The sequence below is a fragment of the Argiope bruennichi genome, chromosome 10, assembly GCF_947563725.1.
Source record: "Argiope bruennichi chromosome 10, qqArgBrue1.1, whole genome shotgun sequence".
Classification (NCBI taxonomy): domain Eukaryota; kingdom Metazoa; phylum Arthropoda; class Arachnida; order Araneae; family Araneidae; genus Argiope; species Argiope bruennichi.
Window position 1 is genome coordinate 118990201 of NC_079160.1, and position 24022 is coordinate 119014222.

The 24022-nt window shown below is 29.9% G+C and overlaps 2 protein-coding genes across 4 annotated transcripts in view; one reads left to right on the plus strand and one right to left on the minus strand.

The window, feature by feature from the left end:
• The window catches only part of LOC129988065 (uncharacterized), a 78176-nt gene that overhangs the window by 34845 nt on the left and 19309 nt on the right, over positions 1-24022 (minus strand). The gene's annotated exons all lie outside the window — the stretch shown is intronic.
• Positions 1-24022, plus strand: part of LOC129988064 (uncharacterized) — a 111876-nt gene that overhangs the window by 10867 nt on the left and 76987 nt on the right. For 2 of the 3 annotated variants that reach the window (XM_056096168.1, XM_056096169.1), the window contains exons 4-10: positions 3108-3318; positions 8386-8533; positions 12667-12807; positions 15760-15878; positions 21083-21389; positions 22975-23145; positions 23236-23328. In XM_056096168.1, the coding sequence (XP_055952143.1) occupies positions 3108-3318; positions 8386-8533; positions 12667-12807; positions 15760-15878; positions 21083-21389; positions 22975-23145; positions 23236-23328 (1190 nt within the window). The remainder of the gene's footprint in view (positions 1-3107; positions 3319-8385; positions 8534-12666; positions 12808-15759; positions 15879-21082; positions 21390-22974; positions 23146-23235; positions 23329-24022) is intronic. The other variant, XM_056096170.1, reaches the window with a different exon arrangement.

Here is a 24022-nt window from a genome sequence, read left to right on the forward strand (position 1 = left end):
ATCTCCTGATGGAACCTAAAATAATACCATTTAACAGTTAATTTGTATGTATGTATGTATGTATGTATGTATGTATGTATGTATGTATGTATGTATGTATGTATGTATGTATGTATGTATGTATGTATGTATGTATGTATGTATGTATGTATGTATGTATGTATGTATGTATGTATGTATGTATGTATGTATGTATGTATGTATGTATGTATGTATGTATGTATGTATGTATGTATGTATGTATGTATGTATGTATGTATGTATGTATGTATGTATGTATGTATGTATGTATGTATGTATGTATGTATGTATGTATGTATGTATGTATGTATGTATGTATGTATGTATGTATGTATGTATGTATGTATGTATGTATGTATGTATGTATGTATGTATGTATGTATGTATGTATGTATGTATGTATGTATGTATGTATGTATGTATGTATGTATGTATGTATGTATGTATGTATGTATGTATGTATGTATGTATGTATGTATGTATGTATGTATGTATGTATGTATGTATGTATGTATGTATGTATGTATGTATGTATGTATGTATGTATGTATGTATGTATGTATGTATGTATGTATGTATGTATGTATGTATGTATGTATGTATGTATGTATGTATGTATGTATGTATGTATGTATGTATGTATGTATGTATGTATGTATGTATGTATGTATGTATGTATGTATGTATGTATGTATGTATGTATGTATGTATGTATGTATGTATGTATGTATGTATGTATGTATGTATGTATGTATGTATGTATGTATGTATGTATGTATGTATGTATGTATGTATGTATGTATGTATGTATGTATGTATGTATGTATGTATGTATGTATGTATGTATGTATGTATGTATGTATGTATGTATGTATGTATGTATGTATGTATGTATGTATGTATGTATGTATGTATGTATGTATGTATGTATGTATGTATGTATGTATGTATGTATGTATGTATGTATGTATGTATGTATGTATGTATGTATGTATGTATGTATGTATGTATGTATGTATGTATGTATGTATGTATGTATGTATGTATGTATGTATGTATGTATGTATGTATGTATGTATGTATGTATGTATGTATGTATGTATGTATGTATGTATGTATGTATGTATGTATGTATGTATGTATGTATGTATGTATGTTACTGTGAAAGACCAAATATTTGATTATAATCTTGTACACCAGGACCATCACCAAGTACAGTACACCCCCGAGTTTCCGGCTTAATGGAGCGGAAGAGTAGGGCGGATAACAAAAAAAGCTGAATAGACCAGATTTCTATGAGCTCCTTTCTTTGCCCACCAGTACCAGAAGACAAAGTTTTTATACCAAAACACGCTGTTAGAATACGCATTTTCTCACTTCTTATTGAGTGCTAATATCTCCATTTATCTCAAGTCACGTAGAATGTGAATGGTTTTTTCTTACTTTTATTCTACTTCCACTGGCTTGTGCAACACGCCACTTTTCAATTTCTGCCTGATATTTTTACTGATCCCCCATTGTACTTTTCCGAACTCCTAATTCCGAAGTTATATTATTTTGCTGTTACGGTCAGAGTCTAGTCGCTATATAGAGAACGTAATTTCTCCTCCATAGTCACCACAACTTTTTTTCGTTTATAACCCATTTCGAAATCTTCACTGTGGTATACTTAAAAAATACCCATTTAGCATACCCCAAGAACAATTTACGAATACTGCACATACTGTGCAGTTATAATCAGGAACAAAAGCAACAATTGAAGTCCATTACATTGCTCATTGTTACACACAAACAATGAGCAACGAGCAGAATGCTGCTCTTTTCCTGTCGCACCTTTTATTTTGCACACGGCATTAGTAGGAGAATTATAGCAGACGCCCGCTTTCAGTGCCATTACAATGTTACCGATGCAACCCCTTGCCTTCTTCATTTAATTACGATAAAAGAAAACTAGGCCGGATAATATGGAAACCGGATAGTCACGAGCCGAGTGTATTGTAAATCGATAATTCACTCGGGAGTGTATTGTAAATCGATAAGCACAGATATACATCAGTGGAGGTCGGAAATAGACAACAAAGACAACCATAAATAAAGAAATATGCTGTTAAAACTAATTCAGTCGGGACTTCTTCCCGTTTTAGATTTGTTCTTCCTTCAAAAGGAGCAAAAAATTTGCATTCCTAAGAATCTGATGTCGATGCTGATAAGAGTTCTTCCTCTGCATCTGGAGGAAGGATATAATTGAATATAATATGTCTGGAGATTTGGAAGGCTCGCCCTTTTCCCATCCTATAAAAAAACTCCAAGAAGACAAAAGGAAATATGTTATTCCTACAAAATACAAAAATATGTAGGATTTTTGCTTCTTTTTTCCCACCAGGTTTTGTTCCCCTTGTTGTTTGGCTGTAAACCTGAATTGAAGACATGCCTATCGAAAATTCGAATTTGCTTGGTTACAATTTGCTATTTTAGCATTTTATCGATACGGCATGAAAGTTTGTTTCATTTATTATTTTTTCACACTTGATATTTTAGACATTTTTTTGTATTAAATATCTTACAACTTGCTCTTATCTTCTCTAATAGTTGCTTTTAATCGGCTTTGAAAAACTATACTTTGATTTTTAGAATTCAATACGAGAAAGTGCAAAGTGTCTTTAGATTTTATCCCCCTTTCAATGACATCTCACCATACGTTGTAGCACCTTGCTCTTGTTGTATCTACCATATGTTTGGCGCAGTATAGCCAAACATGGCTTTTACGCCAGTAAAACCCAGCCAATCAACTCAGCAAGAAGGACTAAAAAAATAGGTCACCCTTGTGATGTTTCATCGCATCTAAAGTACGAAAAAGAAAATAAAAATCTCCGACATATTCAACATTTACCATTAGTGAATGTCAACATTTTCTTGATTAATGAGAAATAAGATATTTAGTAAATTCCGGACGTACATTAAGCGATTATGTGATTGTTGACATTCACCTGTGAAAGTCGACATTCTCTAGATTTCAGTATTTTACAATAACATATGCATATAAAGCAGAATGTGATTTTTATACCATATGTATCCATGTCTTTTAGAGAGCTTACTGCAACCAGGGTACGATTACAGTTACAGATTTCTTGGAGAGGCTGCTGTTCACACACCGGATGGCGAGAGGGATCGGATATGTTTGCAATGTGACATCACCATTTTTCACGTGGATGCTTGTCAATTTGGTCTACAAATTGACAGCTGTTTTTTAAGAAAGAATTCTCACGCTGAAGATGAGACCCTAGATAGTCTCTCAAAGTGATTACAATTTTTTTCTTATGTTGTCTTTATTCCCTCCGAATGTTTCAGTCATGTAAGGAAATAAGAAAACTATGTAATAGAAATGCAGAAATATTTATTTTAACGTGAAATGGAAGCGAAATATCCTTTTTATAGAAATAATTTTTTAATTAACTGGAATTCTTGTTACGGAATTAAATGGAAGCATAAGAAATTGTAAAATTTCTCAGTAACTTATCGTTTAATTTGAATAAGCCACGGCATAATATAAAGTGTTAAAAAGGATTTTTTCGATATTCTATGAATTTTATATGTTTTAAGCATATTACGCATACTTTTAATCCATTACACTCGGATAGGTTCTCTCGTGTACCATTCAAGGCGGTGCATCATTTTGAGGTTTTTAATTTTGATTGTTAAAAATACCTACAGAAAAATAAGATGTTGATTAATTTTTCGGGGAAATTCAATATAAATATTTATTTATTGCACCGAAAAATATATATAAATACTTGTATTAGGCGAAGTCTGCATCGAATTACTTTTTTGAGTGCAAAGTATTAATTGTACAACGAGTATAGCTCGTTGCTGCCTAGTTGGTCATTAAAAGTTCGTGATGACAGCGGAAGTAGTTAGTAGCATTCAGAATTAAAAGATTCGTAAATTTGAGAAGAATTGTATTAATTAACGCTACGGCGATGATACATGATGAAACAAGAAAATATTCAACTTCACTTATCTAGGCTACTAAGCAAATGATATAAGGCAATGATTTATATTTATTAATTGTGAAATCCAAATTTACGAAATCATTTATTATTTACAAAGAATGGTAATGCGGTTACCTCAGATCAAATTAGTAACAAAAATATAGCTGCAAAATGCACTCAAGTAAATATTAAAAAAGATGAAGTACAAAAACTATAACTTTAAATTGAATTTTATCATTGAAGTGTCGCACTTGTTTTAATTTCCAAAACATTTAGATTGATAGGCAAATCTTTTATGATGATTATAATTCAAATCGGGGTATATTTTCTTAAGTGGTCATTTAAGATTCGACACAACTAAGAAGTCATTAATATTTCTAGAAAATAACTTGATAAATATTAAATATCTTCCAATCTGATCGTTAGACACAGTTAAACCCTAACTTCGCCGTTAAATTTTTGAAATTTTTCTTGAAGGTTTGAGACTGCGACTGAATTTTCTTCCTTCTTTCCTTTCTTAGATTATCGGAGAATATTGAAAATTCCTTTATATGACTAGGCTGTTTAGAACTCCAAAGAAAGGCTCAGAACAAAGCCAATTGATGATTTTCTGTCGCAGAAATCTGCAATTTATTAAAAATTGATGTGAATCTGGAACATATAATTAAACGAAATTATGACCATTTTCCTCAAATTTAAAAAGCTGTGATGAGTTACCGGTATTTTCGCCAAGATTTCTTCTTTATCAAATGCATTAGTAATATGAAGAAGGAAAAACTAGTTATCAAAACATTCAGCCAGCGTGAGTTATTTCATATAGACTAAAGATGCCAAACTCAGAAGTTAATATAAATCAAATAAACCAGCTTTTATAGTAAAAATTTTCAGTGTTTATAATAATATATGTTTATCTCGAAAACATAATATAAACAAAAGAACAAAGACAATGGCAGAGCTAATACCTTCTTCCTAATACTTGGCATTCCTGCTACAAATTTTCCAACTTCAAAGCAGATCAGCTTCATTGTGATTAATTTCGAAAATGATCATGTCAGTTATTTTGGATCTGGTGGAAGATTCATTTCCTTCTATAAGTGAAACTAGTTTCTCCCACCTGTAAGCTTGAAAATAATTACATACACAGTCTGTCAAAAAAGTATTGGGACACCCTACAAGTTCATAGATTTTTATCATAAAATTTTAAACTTAAATATACGAATGAAATTAAAACAAAGAAATAAATATTATTTTCATTTATACAAATCATAATAATTCAAACAAAATTCTCATATTAATGCAGTTAGGGTTATAATGGAAAATAAAAGAAATTAAATTAAAAAAACGTGCTCAAAAAATATTGAGACTCTAAAGAAATAAAGAAAGAAAAACAATGCAAACTTAAAAGTAAATATCTTCATGTACCGTCTTTGCTTTTTATGACTTCTCATAGTCTTTCTGGCATGAGTTGGACCCATTTTTTGCAAAATGGTCCATCAATTTTGGCCTTGACATCGATCAAAAGTTTTCTTTACTCCTACTTGTTAGAAATTTGATGTTCATATAGTGTTTGCTGAAAATAATCCTATACATGCTCAATGCGGCTAAAGTGTAGACTTTGTGCGGAAGTCTTAATAACACTAGGACAGTGATAGAGGATCCATTACTTGCAAGTATCAGTGCTGGGTCCTCTATGATTCACGCCATTATCTTGATACAATTTAAAATGTCTTGAGATTCCTAGCTTGCTCGCACTTTGCTTTACATTTCGCTTGAGAATGTAAAGATAGACATATTTATTCATTATAGAACCAATAAAATGTAAGTTCCCGACACTAGTGCTTTTCATACAACCCCACACTATTACATTGCCACCTCCATATTTGACAGTAGGTCGTAAATTTTTGACATGCATAGCTGTATTTGCTTTCCGTCAAACGTTTTGCTTGCTATCTGATCCGAAAATGCTCTATATGCTTTCATCAACAAAAATTTCATTTTCCCAAAAATCTTTTGGTTGCTTTACAAGCATTTTAGCAAATGCCAACCTAGCTTGTCGATTTGCTTTGATGATGTAGGGCTTTCTTTGAGGTACTCTGCCGTGATATTTGTTTTCTTAAAACACTTCTGCTAGTTTCAGGATTTACAGATATTCCATTACATTCCATTATTCTTTTACATTACAGAGTCAATTTTGCTGTTCTAGTTTGTGGATTAAAGTGAACTTATTTCACAATTCACCTCTTTTCACGTTCATTAAATGTCCTTGTACGCCCTGATCTTTGCTTGTTTTGGAATATTATTCACAGATGCAAGAAAGCAAATAATGTTAAAAACAGTAGACTTACTCAATTTCAAGATATGTCCTATACAGCGAACTGATTTTTCATTTTTCCAATGACTTGTTTCAAGATTTCGCACATCAATCGATATATCTTTGTTTCTCGCCATTTCTTTTATAACTAATCTTATCTAATGAAAATTTTATGTGTAATATTATAGTCTAAAAAAGTGATAGTAAATTCAATTCTATTGATGTGCTCTATTGATGTTTGTTGAATTTCTCATTTCAAAAGTGTCCCAATACTTTTTTGACTCCTATTTGCCTTTGAATTATCTTTAAAAAGATAGATCAAATTATAATTCTGAAATACGAATAAAATGTTCCTGACAAACTGTACACCAAATGTTGAAATATTTCTTGAATCATTTTATTTTTATTTTAATGTGACAAATAGTTTTTTTGAGTGACTGTACTAGTTAGGAGTGTTTTCAAACTTGGCTGACAAATATTTGTAAAATTCAGACACACCAACTTCGCTGAATTCATCATAAAACTGAAACAGCAGTGGATTCCAATTGATTATATTTTTAAAAAAATGGCAATGTTCTGGTTCTATAGCTATGCTAAAAATAAGATACAAGTCTTATTTCAAATTCCATTCTTAAGTTTGAATTTTCTTTCCACGCTACAGTTTCCATTTAATGCCTTGATCTACGAATATATATAACTTCCTCATTAAGATTCCCATCCTATTTAGGACATTTATTGGTATTTCAATCTTTATGACATAAAAGGGAACCATTAAAAAAGAGTTCATTATTAAAAGATTTCCAAGTGATTTTTGAGTTATTAATTACTTAATACTCTCATTTTATTGCAGATAAGAATGAAAAATTCAGTAATTCGATGCACGTGTCGGAAATGTCATTGTAAGAGAGGGTTTAACTTGATCGATTTATGTTACTTATACAAGAAAGTTCATGAAATCTACCTTTTAAGACTTATTTACCCTGATTTTAATTTGAATATTTTAGTCACACGTAACGATCTGATCTTTTATAACGATCTGATCTTTTTCTTGTAGTCGTAAATCTGAATCGGACAATTTTTTTTTTATTTATGTCAGCAATAACAGACATAAACGATAAAGATCAGGAAACCATAAGGAATCTTTATTTTGGTGTTTAAAAGCCACCATATTTTTTTATTCAAGCCCTAAATTTCTTTAATAACATAGAAAAATGAAATATTGTTAAATATTATTATGTTTGCTGGAAAGCAAAAATATCCTTACACATTATGATTACTGGGATACAAAAATATTCGTTATAGATTGAATACGACTTTCTTGAAATAGACGCTAATTACCAGTAAGTTGTAATTTCCCTATGAAAACAATTTTTGAATTCATGCTTTCAAAAAACACGATTTAAAGAAATTTTTAAACGGTTTCTTGAGATTGCAAAAACAGTCCAAACTCTAATTTATGTATACAAATACATTTTAAGTTTAGTTTTTAAAAAAACTGAGTTTAACAGTAATTAATTTTTTAAAGAGCTTAGTTCTCCTAATTATATTTAGATTGATATTATTTTCGAATAAATGACACTTTTTTTGATTGAAAAAATAATCCAATATTAATTGTTTAGGTGCATATATGTCACATGAGCAGATTTTCATAATGATTCTGTGTTACAGTGTCTTCTTAAAACGAGTATCTCAGTATTAATTGACTTAATTGAGTAATTAAGTGCACGGTCATTACTACAAAATATTCAAAAATTGTAATAAATATGAATATTATTAAAAACTAAAAATAATTAATGTAAGTATTGATTAATATATTGAATAAAAACTAAAAAAAAAATACAGTACAGGTAACAGCTAAAAGTTGTTTGGTAGAAAATGTAAAACCTAAGTTCAAGAAAGATTTAAACAATGTATTTAATATTCCATTTGGTTAAATTAGAAATGTTTTATTACTTTTGAATTCGTTTTTTTTGGGGGGGTATTTAAATTGTAATATCAACAGTGTGTTGTTTTATTTAAGGAGAATGCATCAGTTTTTATGAATTCATTCGATAATTTATTTAGGTATCCAATACTGTTCTCTCTCGTCAATGGCGAAATTACGGATATTTACAAGAACGAAGAGGAACCACTGGACGCACTTAATATCAAGAGAGGAATTCTTTCAGCGTTTATTTTCAAAATCTCCTATACTCATCATGCTTCTCAAACGGTAGGTATCTTTAAGATTTTTTTTTAATGAGCGTCTCGCTCAATATTCATGTGAAAATTGGAGAAAAACGGAGAAGATATAAAATTAATAACCTCATTGAAAACATTGGCTGAGGGAACACACGTAATGGTGAGACTTCTTATCTGTGAATTTAAGAACAATTGATTTCATAATTAGTCGCCTTAAGCGACCAGTTGGTTCTCCAAGAAAGTGATTATATTTAATTTAAATTAAATTATTTAGTCATAAATTATCAAATTAGTTATGAATCTATCAAATTGTCAGATATTGACATTGTATTTTAATTATCTTTCATATGTTTTGTTCATTTTTCGCATAAACGTTCCTATTTTTTTAAAAATATGCAGCAGCATGTATGTATATATATATAAGTACAGACATTTTAATTTATGTATTTTGTTAATCTAAAAAGCATTTCTTTCCCCATTTACTTTTGTTTTTTCGTATGTTTCGAATATTTGCCGTATAATGAAACGTAATCATGCAGCAAAAGACTTTTATAATAAAGACTTAAATTGATTTTTAAAAATTTTGCCAAAACAATGATTTTAATGTGCAATACTGAAATGCAAAATCGATGGAAAATCATTTGGATATTTGTATCGAATCTTTTCGGTAAAATTTCAGAATATTTTTCAATTAGATTCTAAGAAATGAAAATACTAAATATTGCATTGGGAATAACTTTTTTAGCGCTCGAAGATGAGCGTTCCTTTTATTCATTCGAGAACCTTCAGGGGGGTATGCTCGGATAACATTTTTTTAGCAAAACAAAAAGGAAGTTATAATTAGGTTACGAGAAAGGTTACTTATATGAAAGTACATTATATAAAATATAGAAGAATAACTTTCACATAAATACCATAATTAATATTGCACATTTAAAAAAAATTTAAAACAGTGGTTACTGAAAATAATTTTAAGAATTATTGCATTTTGAAAACTGAAAAAAAAAATGCAATACTTAAATTGAATTTATTATTTATTCACATGTAAAAATATTACTAAACTCTAAATAAAAATAATTTGCGTCTTTTTTCTAAGTGATCCTATACTGAAAAGCGAGTGTGCATATCGAACATCAGAGTTCTGGACATGTGCTTTTTGAAATAATGAAAATCCCCAAAATGCTTTTGGACAGCTTCCAAATGATTTTGAATGCAACTAAAATGAAGTTTTTATCTGCATTTTGGAGTTTTTCTACTGAAAAATCGAAGCTCTGTAGTATATTTTTTAATTGCTCGAGTCTTGGAGGCCCAATGAGCGCCCTCTGGCGTTGCCATCTCTAACATATTTCATGCTAATCTCGGGTTGCTTTTGAGTGGAAATATAGAACTATGGACCGCTTGTTACTGTCATTCATAGAAGCTCCATAACTAGAATTATTTACAAAAATGCTTGATTACCTCAGTAGAAAGTTATACTTGATTAAAAATAACTTCCAGGAAAACATGTTATTCATTATCATTATTTATGGGAAATTCATAGTTAAAATCATTCGCGGAAATATTTAATTAAAGCGATGAAAATGTAACTTTCTTGGTTGAAATTTTTTAAATAGAATCCCTTTTTATCGTCATTCTTTTGAGCTTTATGGATAAATTCCTGCACACAAATAATTAATTAAGGTGTTTTAAAAGTTGCTGGAACCAGAAAGAAAGTAATTTACAAAATAGTGAACTACTGATTATAGTTTTTATATAGTTACTGATTATAGTTCAGAAACATTCATAAAAAGTATTCATTATCAATAATCGGATTTTCATAATTAGAATCATTACGAGAATATTTAAATAAGGAGAATCATTTTTGTGTTCGAACAAGCTTTTCAATTCAGGGCCCTGTAATATTTAAAACAATCTTTGTTTAAAAAAAATGAATGTGAAATGAAATATTCAAAATTAAAAACTGAAAAACTTGACTGATGAGTGCGGCTCAAAGAAACATTCATTTTAAATTTAGAACAGAAAAATAATTCAAAGTTTATGGAAGCTAAGAAATTTTTTTTATAAATCACCAGAAATTAACATTAAATTTCAATCTGAAATTCCATATCTGCACTTGTATTATTCACAGTTTTGTATTAATCACAGTTTTGAATAACACAATTTTGTGTTATTCAAAGCAGGGAGCGTACAATTGAATTTATAACATTGAAATACAGAGTAATTTATCCTACCTACAGGCAGAATAACAAATAACAAAAGAAAATTCTTATCTTGAAATCCAAAATCTAAAATTCTAATCGTATCGAACAACATTTCATACAAACAGAGATAAGAAGAAAATGGCCACAATGACTTATCTTGAAGCCAAATTACTAAAGTTGTGAAAAGTAGCAAAGAACCTCGATTACGGAGAAACTAGGTCTCCAAATCTCAATAATATGATTGATATCTTTCATGTACACATTACGCTGATAAGGCAAATCAACTTTTGAGATAAGAAGTTGTAAAGACCTAATAGGGAAAGAGTTTAAACATGAATTCGGTTTTATGAGAAAGTGTATCTGTAATCACAATTTCATTTTCTAATTTATGGTCCGAAATTAATCGCTTATTTATTTAAAATGATAAATAAAAACTTAAATACCTTTATAAATGTTTTAGAACGAGAATTTTTTTATTTTTACAATTTCCTAATTTTTATGCTTTGATTTATAATTCAAAATTATGAATATTATGCGATTTTTTTCAATTTTATCACGTCCATTACTAGATGACAGAGTATGTTGCGGTGGTAATTTAATTAAATTATTTGAGTAACTGATAATTGGGTTCTGAAAACTCTAAATAAGTTTTTTTTTTCATTAAAAATATACAAATGAATAAATTTCTAATCTCTATAACACCATGAGAGAAAAATCGGCTGAGAAATTCTTTTTTTTATATAAATTACGAAAGAAGTTTAAGTTTGTAAAAATAGAATAGGTTTTATTTATTTCCTTTATTAGAACTGTGAAGTAATCAAGATACGTTTTTATTCTTTTTTCAAGAAACTTATTAACTTGACGCTTTTTCACTCATGTAAACTATAAAAAATAAAATTCACTCATGTAAATAAAAGAATAAAATAATTTCACTCTAAAAAAATAAAATACCTAAGAAATTTCATAGGCACTCTAAGAATAATGAATATTCTATTTAAGATATTAAGCTATTAATTTATTTTTAACATAAAATGACCATTGAAAAATTCGGTTTGCTTATTACTTTCTAATATATGAAATACAAAGAGAAAATGTTGCAAGCATAAAAAAGAAATTAGACAAACATCAAATTTTAAACCAAATTGGTCAACAGGAAGGGACCCAAATAGTATATATTATTTTTTTCCCATTTATCACGAAGCTAAAAGAAAAACTCTCTGTGTTTGGCAAATATATAAAAAAAATACATTGTATGCATACATTGAATCAATGTATACATACGAAATATGGATACATTGATTTATTAATTACTTTATATATTGATTTATAAATTATTTGTTTAATTTCAAAGATGTAAGTTAATTAACTTTTAAAACACTTGCCAATAAAAAATTTCTTTAATGAAAAAGAGTAAGCAAAGGAATTGAATGGATAGCACTTTCAAAAGCTTTATTGTACCTCGAAAAACAGTTCTTGCATTGCTTTCGGTTTCTTGTAATCCAATCTTTCATATTAACTTTAAGATCAGAACCACATGGATAAATATCTGTTAAATAAAGTGATTAATTCAGTAATCTTGTGTAAAAGCTCTAAACTGTTTCGTCATATTTTTTACTATTACCCTGTATGCCTTTTAGATGTTAATTGCTTTTTGAATGATGAAGATTACTTCCGTAGAAGTAATTCAGTTTTCATTACTTAAATGACAATTTTTAGTATTTAAAATGATATTCGATTGAAATGACGGCTCGGGAGATTGTTTTAAAAGAACCAATAGATGATAAATAATTTCCTGTGATAGCTTCTCTCAGCGTGAGGTTCTGAGAAGTTATTTCAATACAAAGTTGCTTGTTAATTAAAACTCATTTTTCGTATTTCCTGTATTTTAAATGGATGATAGGTTAACTAACATCATTATATTGATAAAACGATAATTCATTGCCCCTTCTGTCATTTTCTGCAGATCATCACCGATATTCACGGTACTTGTCCCTTGGCAACAATGCCTCTGGAGGCAACTAAAGGATCCCTTAAGACAACGAAAAACTTGAGAATGTGTAATAGGAAGGGTAAAGAAGAGCAATTCATGTTTTTCTCAAACGAGGTAAGTAGATTGATTCATTTAAATGAACGTTCATCACCGAAAGATGAACGTTCAAGAAGGTGGTTTATGCGAACCAACCAGGTCACAACCTACACGAATCTCAAAAGCCAAATATTCAGATAATGAATGCGAGATTATAAAGTGAGAATTAGTGAAGTGAGATTATAGACAAACATTTGTGGCATAATTGGGCTATGATTAGTTATTTGCATCTAAAACCAGAACTCAATCTCCACTCAAACATCTGTACCTTTCTCACGAATTGCCAGGCAAGATAGTTCTGGCAATTCGTTTAGTAGAAATATGGATAGTAAGAAGGAAATAAGTGACATAAAAAAGAACAAATCAAGAGCAGCTTCCGGATCACGACCCTCACAGGCTTGTTCCATTTAGATGAGAAATAGAAGCATGGACAAACACAAATTGGAAACGGTAGAGGAAAGCCGGGGAAAACTTCCCACTAAAATGAAAAGTGAAAAAAGAAATGAATCTGCTTAAAGAAGGAACTGAAAAATGGTTCTGATTGTTAATGGAGTACACGCCTGGTTAGAGACTACCTCCAGCACCGAGACTAATGAATGCAATGCATTAGTAAGGTAGTATGACTTACTTGGATGGTGAGTCAAGGAATGAACTTCAAATATAGCCTAACTGGCTTCAGAAAGAGAACAGAGGTGTAAGTCTAGGGGGAGACAATAAGAGGGCTGCATTTTCAGAGATGTAGGGGCGAGTGAGGGAGTATCTTTCCGAAATTGTTTCGAAGTTGATTTTGGTTTTCTGTTGTTGAAGTACAACCACTGTGATTGCGCCTAAGTAGAGAAGGGTGGGTGAATGTGGTAATTAGTCCATGAAAGCGTAGATCAAGATAGGTTTCTTCTGTTCTTCACTTTCAGTTTTCTTCAATATTTCAGTTGCCTAAATAGAAGAATAATGGAGTTTGGAATATTTATATATCTTACTTAAAGAGAATCGCTTAACTTCTCCTCTCGAACTGTTACCACATATCTACAGTTTTTACTGACAACATTGGAATAATTTTTCGAAAAGAAAGTTTGAAAATTTAAAGATAAAAACAGATGTAATTTGATGATAAATTTGATAAATACATGTGGCATGATGTAATTTAATAAAATAGATGTCATCGAAGTGATAAAAGTTTTATCACTTCGATTTATTTTCGTTAGAAAATAAAGTTCTTTCTATTAATCGCAGTATTAGATGGCAAATGGATGTTTCAGATATCTTATTTTCATGTACATAAAATGAGTCATGGTAATACACAAAATAACAAAGCTTAGCAAAAAGTAATGCATCATCCACTGTATCTCAGTTACGATAAACACTGGAGAAATGAAATTTAATTGATAGAAGGGTCTTGATTATTCGGGGCTATCATTCAGTGCGTCCATTAACTTCACTGATCTTTGATTTCATAACACGAAATGTATGTTCAAAAAAGCTTGGTTTTTAATACCACGTGCATACTTTGAGCACTCGCTGTCTTTCTGAAATTGTTTTCCTCTCATATAAGCTTCAAATCGTTCTGATAAATAAAAATTTATTAACTCTTGAAGTACTGTATTGAAGCACTGATGCCCGTCATAGCTGGGCAAACTTTTGAACTACCAGGTAGGCAGGATGCAGCCTTGTGTTGTCTTGGCTCAACTTTGTTTTCTCTGCTTCTAACTCGGACCTCTTTGTTCGTAAAATACCTTGCATTTGTCTAACGATGAGCAGAATCAGTATAGCCTTTGGGATGTATCGACATTCCTACTATAAGTGTTTGCACTTTTGCATTGAATAATGCCGTTACTAATGCAAGTTATCTTACCTGAAGGTCAAAATGAAAACATTTCTTATCAAACCTCAAGTTGAAGAATTAATAGCATCGATTTCTCATTACTTAAAACATATTTATCAATTAAATTTTGAAATAATTTAAGGCTTAACAGCATCACTTCTATTATGGTTCAAGAAGTTTTAAAGTCAAGAGATAAGTCATCGTCATATTGGATCAGTTCATGCTTATCCTAATGAAAACGATGTTTAGCTCTACCGGTTTCTTGACTTTGTAGAGACAAATCAAAGGTAACGGAAACAAACAAAAAGTTTCTAAATAACTTTTTGGATAATTTTCAGCAATTTATTGAACTGAAGTTCTTACATTTTTTGAAACTGCTGCCAACTTTCAAGTGAAATGAAGTGAAAACATCACAATTAAATAAGTCTTGGATTATTTGCTGTAAGCGATGGAAACGAAAGAAGCGAGAACTTTTCAGTATTTGACCCAAAGATGGCCCTTTTTTGAATGAACTAATGGATAAATGACATCTGAAAGGCATATTCTTTTAAGTAGAAAAACTGGTAAAATCAGATATAACGCTATAACCAGTTCGTCTTGTGATTCTTTAATTCATTCAATTTTATTTTTTATAGCACCAATGAGATAATATATTGTGGTCTTTCAGTTGATGTAGTTTTAAAAGAATGGAACAGTGTCACACAATTTCGGCTCGACCAGTTTCGCTTGGTAGTCCATGAAGACTTCTGCATTTCCCATAGAATTGTCAAAATCTTTCGAACAGTATATTATTAAAATTTTCTTAAAAGATGAATAATATAGTCTGAGCCTCAAACATTTCGGTCAATTGAGTCAATCTAGTACAGAAAATATTTCAAATAATACAAAATTTTCTCGCATTGATATTTATTGTCCTAACAGATTTTTCGTTTCTATTTAATCATATATTGAAATCTTATTACTCTAATATATGAATATGCTCATTTTTAAGTCCTTTATTTATTTATTCATTTTTTATCGTCTTCTTTAATTAAAAAGAGATATAAGCCAAAATACATGAAACAGTTGCTATAAATATACTTCTTCAATATTATTTTTGAAAAAGGATTTTTTTAAACTAAATATTACCTAAGCGACTTTTTTTTGTCCAGCAGAAAGGCGTAGATTCAACCATTGACTGTGACTACGATATCGACCTGGACGAGAGACGATTAAATCAAGTTAACTGCACAGAGAAATACTCCGGCGGCACCATTCACTCAAATATTTAGTAAGTTAGTTTAAGAAAATTCTTTCAAATTTGCATAAAAATAAATCTAGCAAATTGCAGATGCCTTTGATGAATAAGGCTGGAAACATCGGTAAACTTTACGAATCTCTTAATGTAAAAAAGTGTTTTCATTTTTTCAAGATTTTATGAAAAAGGAAAGATTTCTACAATAATATACTTTTAAGAAATATTTAGCAAAATTGTCTTTGGAATAGTCCCGAGGTAGTATTTTAAATTTCACCTGCTTAAAAATAACCAAAAGTGAATTAAGTCTCATACGGATGTAACGTTTCTCACAATGATACTTCTTGGAGCATTCGATTCCCCAAAGAACAATTACACAAGAAAAAGTCCAAAAAATGGGATCAGGGTTTTCATTTTTAGAAGACAGTAGAGTTATTAAAATTAATCCTAAAACATTATTTCAGTCATAATGAGTTCACACTTGTCTAAAGAAAAAATTTTTATTTCAAGATTTCTAAAGTAAAGAAGGAAAAAAAAAAACAGTTTGTGTTTGCTTATATCTTTAGATTTTATTCATATGTATTTTTTTTAAATTTTGTTTTTAACTGAAAAAGTAAATTCTTAATTAATTCACCCATAATGGTAAAAGAATGGCTGCTTATGTTGTCTGTTTTATTAAACAATTGAGTTAATGATTAAATATTTTGGTTATTTGGATTTCATAGATTCGATTAATTTTTTTCCGCTTCCTTTTTAACTAACAATTTTATTCAATTCTTTAAATTCAGAAAAACTTTGATTTTTTTTTTTCATTTTTGTGCATGATTTAAACAAAAAGGCCCTGCTTATCAAAACTTAATCTGACAAATGGAATCATTCATTCTTTTAAAAGGTGAAATTCATTTCTATCTTCGCATTGCAAAGAGGAAATAATTAAGCTTTATTTGGTTATTGGTATCGTTTCGAGTACAAGTACAATACACAATTTTTGTTTCCCTTTCTCTTACTAAAAGGCTTAAGAGATATGGGAGAAATAAATTTCATTGAAGTTGAATGGGAGACCATCTATGCCAGTTGGATTAACTTTAGTGATTACTTTCAAATTAAATTTCTATAAAGCAGAAATTGCCAGCATAATAAAAGTGATCATTAAGAGAAGTGACCACAGTACAAGGGTAACCAGTTGAAGAACTTTTACTGCATTAAATATAATCCTTAAAAACTTGGATGTAAAGGAGTTAGTAACGAAATAAATGCCACTAGAAATAACAGTAAAGTATTTAATCTAATATCAAAAAATCAAAATCTACAAGTACACCATCTTGGATAAACACAGGGCTTCTGTCCCTTAATAAATAAACTATTTTTATATTTTAGGGGAGGTTTAAAAAACTGACTTGAAGAATATTCTATTACCCACAGATTTTTAAAGAATTCTAAATCTTGAAGATCTTCACATTTATTTGAGATTTATTATTTACCATATAAATTTTGGTATTTGACATTTTAGTATTAATAAAGGGTTAAATAAACTCTTACAAAACTTGTAACTAGTATAAAACATTGAACAGTTCCCATTTTTACGAAGATTTTTTAAAAATAATATTTGTGGAAAATAGATATTCATAAGAAATTTCCCAGATTTCTTATTTCATATTTTATGTAGCAGTAAATACTCTAACCGAGGATTATTTATTATAAAAACAATCAGTATCTTCACTACTAAGATTCCAACAATAATCACAGAGTGTATCAAGATTCTCTGCTTTATTTATCGTCCATCCATTGCAATAATAATCAAGTGAAACGCTCCCAAGGTACGTCACTTGCAGATCTCGTATTTTAACTGAAAAAAAAACACAGGCCAGGATAGCCTGGTTGGTAGGGCGTTGGATTCGCATCCCTTGGATTGCGATTTCAAACCCCGCCGGCCGAAGACTCTCCATGTGTGTGGTGGCTGGTGCACGTATAAATCCGTTGTGGTCACAATGTCTTCATGTCGAGAGTAATACCACTGGTGGGATTGTTTCATAGGTGATCGTTCTTTGATTCAGGTCTAAATTACGATCTGTGAATGAATGAATCAAGTCCGCCCCGTTAAAAGGGTTGTCAGGTGTGAGTAGCTAAGTCGTACTCTTGGCTCTAGTTGGTTCTACTGAAAAAACAAGAGGCGCTCATTCGGCTTAAATCGACGACAGATAACTATCAGAGGGCTTGTAAAGGGCCATAAGTGACAACAACACAAGTGAAAAAAAATTCAAAGAGACACTAAAAAATAGATTTTCGATGATGATGATGAACATTCTACTTTGTAACTTCTTGACATCTTTAATTAGTTTTTAATACTTATGATTCCGTTTGTTTCCTAAGAAATATGTCACACTATTTAATAAATCAACCCTAGCTGGGGTTTCTAAATTGTTCAATGTATCTTCAAATTTTTTGTTCTTCATAAGATGTCTAATTTAAGGGACAATAAAAATGCCTTCCTTAATTTTTAAGTAGTTTAGCAATGGAAACTATTTTTTGCAAATATTGAAACTCCTGCTCTTCTTTATTCATCGCTTTAACAAAATTTTTATCCAGATTTATATATAAAAATGCAAGAATAAATTTCTTTTTATGTTTTAGAGAAACGTTAAGAATATTTTTTTCTCTTAAATTTCTAAATATTTTCATCACATTGATATTTTAAAACAAAAAAAATTGTCTCAGTTTTCTACAATTAAAACTGGTGATACTTTGAATATAAAGGTTTCATCTATTTTAATGGTTTCTCTCAAGAGCAACCAATCCCCATGTAACTCTTGCTCAAAATAATAGTAAAATGGCATAAAATGAAATTCAAAACGTCATAATTCGGTCTGTTTTATTAGTAGAAGGAAGCTTTTTTTATTTTAAGTGTTAATGTTTAAAACATATTTTATTAAATGTGTTTAATAGGATCAGATGTCTATATAAAAATTTAGTCTTCCTGATTTTTTTCAGTAGTGCATTTATTCAAAACAAAATAAAATATGATTATTCACGATAAGACATCTTTCCACATGCTTATTTCTAACAATAAGCATATAGAACTATGCTCCCTATATTTAGCTTGTAACTATTAAGAGTAGATACTCTATATGATACTAATAATAAAGATGAATGTGTATGAGTAGATGTATATTGGCAATCTACATTTCCAGATCATTTCACCTATAGCTACCAAATTTGGCACATTATGTATTTTAAAATGTTAGAAAAGGCTCGTCGAAGCAGTTATCTGAAATTTTAAATAGAATTTTAATAAAACTAATAATAAAGATGAATGTGTATGAGTAGATGTATAGCTTGTAACTATTAAGAGTAGATACTCTATATGATACTAATAATAAAGTTGAATGTGTATGAGTAGATGTATATTGGCAATCTACATTTCCAGATCATTTCACCAATAGCTACCAAATTTGGCACATTATGTACTTTAAAATGTTAGAAAAGGCTCGTCGAAGCAGTTATCTGAAATTTTAAATAGAATTTTAATAAAACTAATAATAAAGATGAATGTGTATGAGTAGATGTATAGCTTGTAACTATTAAGAGTAGATACTCTATATGATACTAATAATAAAGATGAATGTGTATGAGTAGATGTATAGCTTGTAACTATTAAGAGTAGATACTCTATATGATACTAATAATAAAGATGAATGTGTATGAGTAGATGTATAGCTTGTAACTATTAAGAGTAGATACTCTATATGATACTAATAATAAAGATGAATGTGTATGAGTAGATGTATATTGGCAATCTACATTTCCAGATCATTTCACCAATAGCTACCAAATTTGGCACATTATGTACTTTAAAATGTTAGAAAAGGCTCGTCGAAGCAGTTATCTGAAATTTTAAATAGAATTTTAATAAAACTAATGATAAAGATGAATGTGTATGAGTAGATGTATAGCTTGTAACTATTAAGAGTAGATACTCTATATGATACTAATAATAAAGATGAATGTGTATGAGTAGATGTATATTGGCAATCTACATTTCCAGATCATTTCACCTATAGCTAACAAATTTGGCACATTATGTGCTTTAAAATGTTAGAAAAGGCTCGTCGAAGCAGTTAACTGAAATTTTAAGTAGAATTTTAATAAAAGAGTAAGCTGAATGTTGGAGGTTTTCTGCAATTTTCGGAAATGTCACTGTTTAAAATTAATTTTGACACTGCTTTAGAATTTAAAAAAAAATTATTATTTTAATGATATCAATTTAATAGTCTTGAACATTTTTGCTGAATTTTGGCAATTTTTTTAAAAAAATATTGTTTTCTTATTTTCCATCAAAAGATTGCATTGTTTCCCTAAAATTCAAACCATTTTCATCATTTCATTAAATGTTGAATCATGTGATTTTTTTTCCATTTTTGGAAGCTAACGAAGAAGGATTCTATTTAATGCTTATATATCTATATAAATAAAATTTTTGAAGTTATAATATCACAAAATTTAAAAAAAGAGATTCATCCGATATTTGTTTTAAACAACGCCATGATGTTATGGGCCTGTCTACATCAGAAAGGTTCATGTGCACAATACATATACAATAAGTAAGACAGTTAAAACAACACAGCTTCAATGCCAAACAATTCGGTAGAATCACGGACATGAATTTATATCTGAATTATTTATAGGAAAATAAATGCAAGCAATATTTCCGGTGAACCAGCTGGTAGCCTGAAGCAACTAATTATAAATATTACAAAATGCTTTAATCTGAGCAGAAGTCGGTTGTATAGGTTGCGTGAGGATCGTTGACTTCGATAGATAGTGACTTGCTCTTCCTTTATTTCCCTTATTCGGCTTTCTCAAGATGTCGGACTATAGAGAATTCAGACTATCGCAGTATCAGCTTATAAAAGTCATTGTAGTTTATTAGAGGACCTGGTGGTAAGGTCTCGGCTTCAGGATTGGTGGGTTCCTGGTTCGACGGACGATTCCGCCTAGGAACCGCCTTGTAAACGAGTCTGGTGCACGTTAAATCCATCGGGGTCAAATGTCCTCCAGATGGTGTGATGAGGAAGTTTGAAGAAGAGGATATCAGCTCAAATATCGTCCTCATCATCTGACCGGGATTCAAATTTATGAGACCCGCCCATGGATAGCCTTAGTGCTGCTTTAAAACGGGACGTTAATATAAACAATTCTATCTCTTCTTTTCTTTTTAATCTGAATGTGGACTTCTGTTTTAGTTATCATGTGGCATACAAGAGTTCCCGTCAGCAGAAGGTGAAGACTGATTTTCCTTCCACCACCCGAAGAGCAGGCATTCAGTTCGAGCAACAGTCGCACTCAAATCCTGAAGATTTCGAGCGGGTGGCGCAGCTGATGCTGTCTCAGCTCGTGGAGCACACTTCAGACGGAATCGACTTATCCACCATTTCCGAGTTTAGAAGTCTCGTAACTTGGTTGAAATCGGTCAGCAATCTGACTACGCTATTGACAGAAATTCAACAGACTAACCATTTAAGTGACGGAATTGACACTTTATTCAGTAAAGTGAGTACAATATATAAAATTTATTCACTTATTCATAACACCAGTATTTTTCAGATTTTTATTATTAAATTATCCTTTAAATTTCACTTACAGTCGGATTAATTTCCTACGAAGTTTCAGTCTTTCTAAGTTTATAATAATTTTTGAAATTTATAAAAGAAAGTATTCATATGTATGTGCATTATCTAGGCAAATTTACATATTTACACTTTGGAGAGTGGAAATGTGCGTCTTTGAGGAGTGTTTTTTTTAATAAATTAAAAATTAAATGAAACTTGGATTTTTTTGTGCGATAACTCTTGGAAAATATTTTTTGCACAACTAAAAACTAAAAAAAAAAAAAAAAGTTTTTTTAATAATACTATTTTAATAGTTGGGTAAAGATTTCTTGAATTTTGATATTTTTTTTAAAAATATTTTATTCCTAACTCGGAGAAAGCAAGAGTCATAAAAATTGTTTTTATATATTTAAATTCTGATAGTATAAATTGCAGGTCACTTTCTTATTTTATTGCATCTAGTTCATTCCTTCAGGGTGTTTTCATTTTCCGTTATTTGTTTCTACTTTCATTGAAGTGCGCCAAACGCAAACAAAGAAAATAAACAAGCAAAATCGATATGTTTTTTACTTTCTTTCGAAGTTTTTTTTTTCCCCATGGTTTTGGTTCCATTAACATTTATGATGTCACGAATAATGTCGTGCTGGCTCTGCTAGGATTAATATTGAAATATTTCTCGCTACTTTTTCATATACGAAATATACAAAAATATTCTGCTATTACAAGGAAAATAAAAACCAGCGGGAGTGGTCTTCTTAAAATTTTCTCTCATATTTTTAATAAAGGTGTTATTCCAGAGAAAGCCTAGCATAAAATTGCCGTACAATGGTACAATTATGAATATTTTGCGTGGATTTAGCTTTCCTATTGAATCTATCGTGTGCTTATTTGCGAGTTTTTGGCGATTATTCCCTGGAATGCAGTCAATAATATTCAAAAGTCGAATATGTGTTTTAGATACGTTTTTCTCAAAAGATTGAAACACAAATTTGACACAAAACTACACTTGTAGTCACAAAATCACATACCATATTTGATATTTATAAGTCACTGTGTTTTTGAGTTATCGCGTTTACATGCTTCTGACCGACATAAGGTCAACTACTCGATGGATTTAGTTCAAAATGCGATTGGTGTCTACAATATAAATATTTATTAAGTTTTTCGAGTTTTATATATTTATACCTCTCTTCCTTTTGTAGTCATCGTTTTAACTTTTATTCTAACAGTTGGACACACAGACAGACTCTGAACGGATTTTTCTCAAAATTTGACAAACGTCTACAAATTTGGTGCAAATACCGTATACTTAATTTCAACCGTCTAGCTGAAAGTGTTTTTGAATTATATTTGTCATAGGCAGACAGATAGACGGACATTTTCCAAAAATGATTTTTTTCGTCTCAGGGAGGTGTAAAACCTGAAGATTCGCTGAAATATCGAGCTTGAATTTTTTGAGGGTTACAATCCTTTCTCTACACTGCGTATACGAGAAAGAAAAAGTATGTTTGTATTCTATTTTTCAGAAGACTTTCTTGGCATATTTGGCTGATGCTTTGGCGCAATGCAACACCGTCCCATGCATTGAAGCAATCTCTCATTTGATTAAAAGTGGGGAATTTTCTCCACCTGATTATTTGTATTACTCATGGAGTAAAATCCAGTCGCCGGAACCACCCTTTTTGAAGCATATAAAGGTACATTTGTTTATTCTTAAAATTTTGATTATGTACATGCATATGCTTGCATATATTCGAAATGTAATAACAGCTGGGTGAATCTTTCAGAATATTTGTTACGATACTAATTCCAGATTATGCTGGTTAATGTTTGGGAGTTTTATTCAAAAGATGTATTTAAAGCAACAAAATTTCGATGAGGTAAGAATTTTTTCTCCAAAATATTTATGCAAAATTGTTCATAATCAGATGCCTTTTGGAAGAATTTTTTTACGACTAAAAAGAGATATAAAGAAAAAATCTATTTTAAAAATTTATGAAATGATTTATTCAGAATATTCAGATAAGAAATATATTATCTAGATCTTGAGGTAAAAATAAGCTGTATTTTCTTTCAATCTTTAAATGCTGGGTTTCGAATTATAAATATGAAATTTTCAATTATTTTTTATGAAGCATTAAAACACGCGCCAAACCTTTTTAAATAAAAGGATAACTTATTCTATAGATTAGAAAACACAAAATATTAAAGAATAATTATATCAAATTAAAAAAAATATGTATTGAATTTTAGTTTGAGATTTTTTATATGATTTTACCCAAAATATAAAGTTTTTATAAAAAGCATGGAAAGATATTAATGACATTTAAATACAAATTTTACAAATATAAGAATAAATATAACCTCATAAATATTGAGCAAGGAAATGAAATTTAAAGTTTTATGAAGAAAATTTTTGAGAAATTAAGAATATTGAATAAAACAACTTTTTTTATATTTCTGAAAAAATATGACTCCAAATCAAAGCAATAAATAATATTTAATAAAACAGACGAATGTTGTGTCTGTAAAATGTGGATTAATATTTAAAATTTTCTAAAAATTTTACTGCAA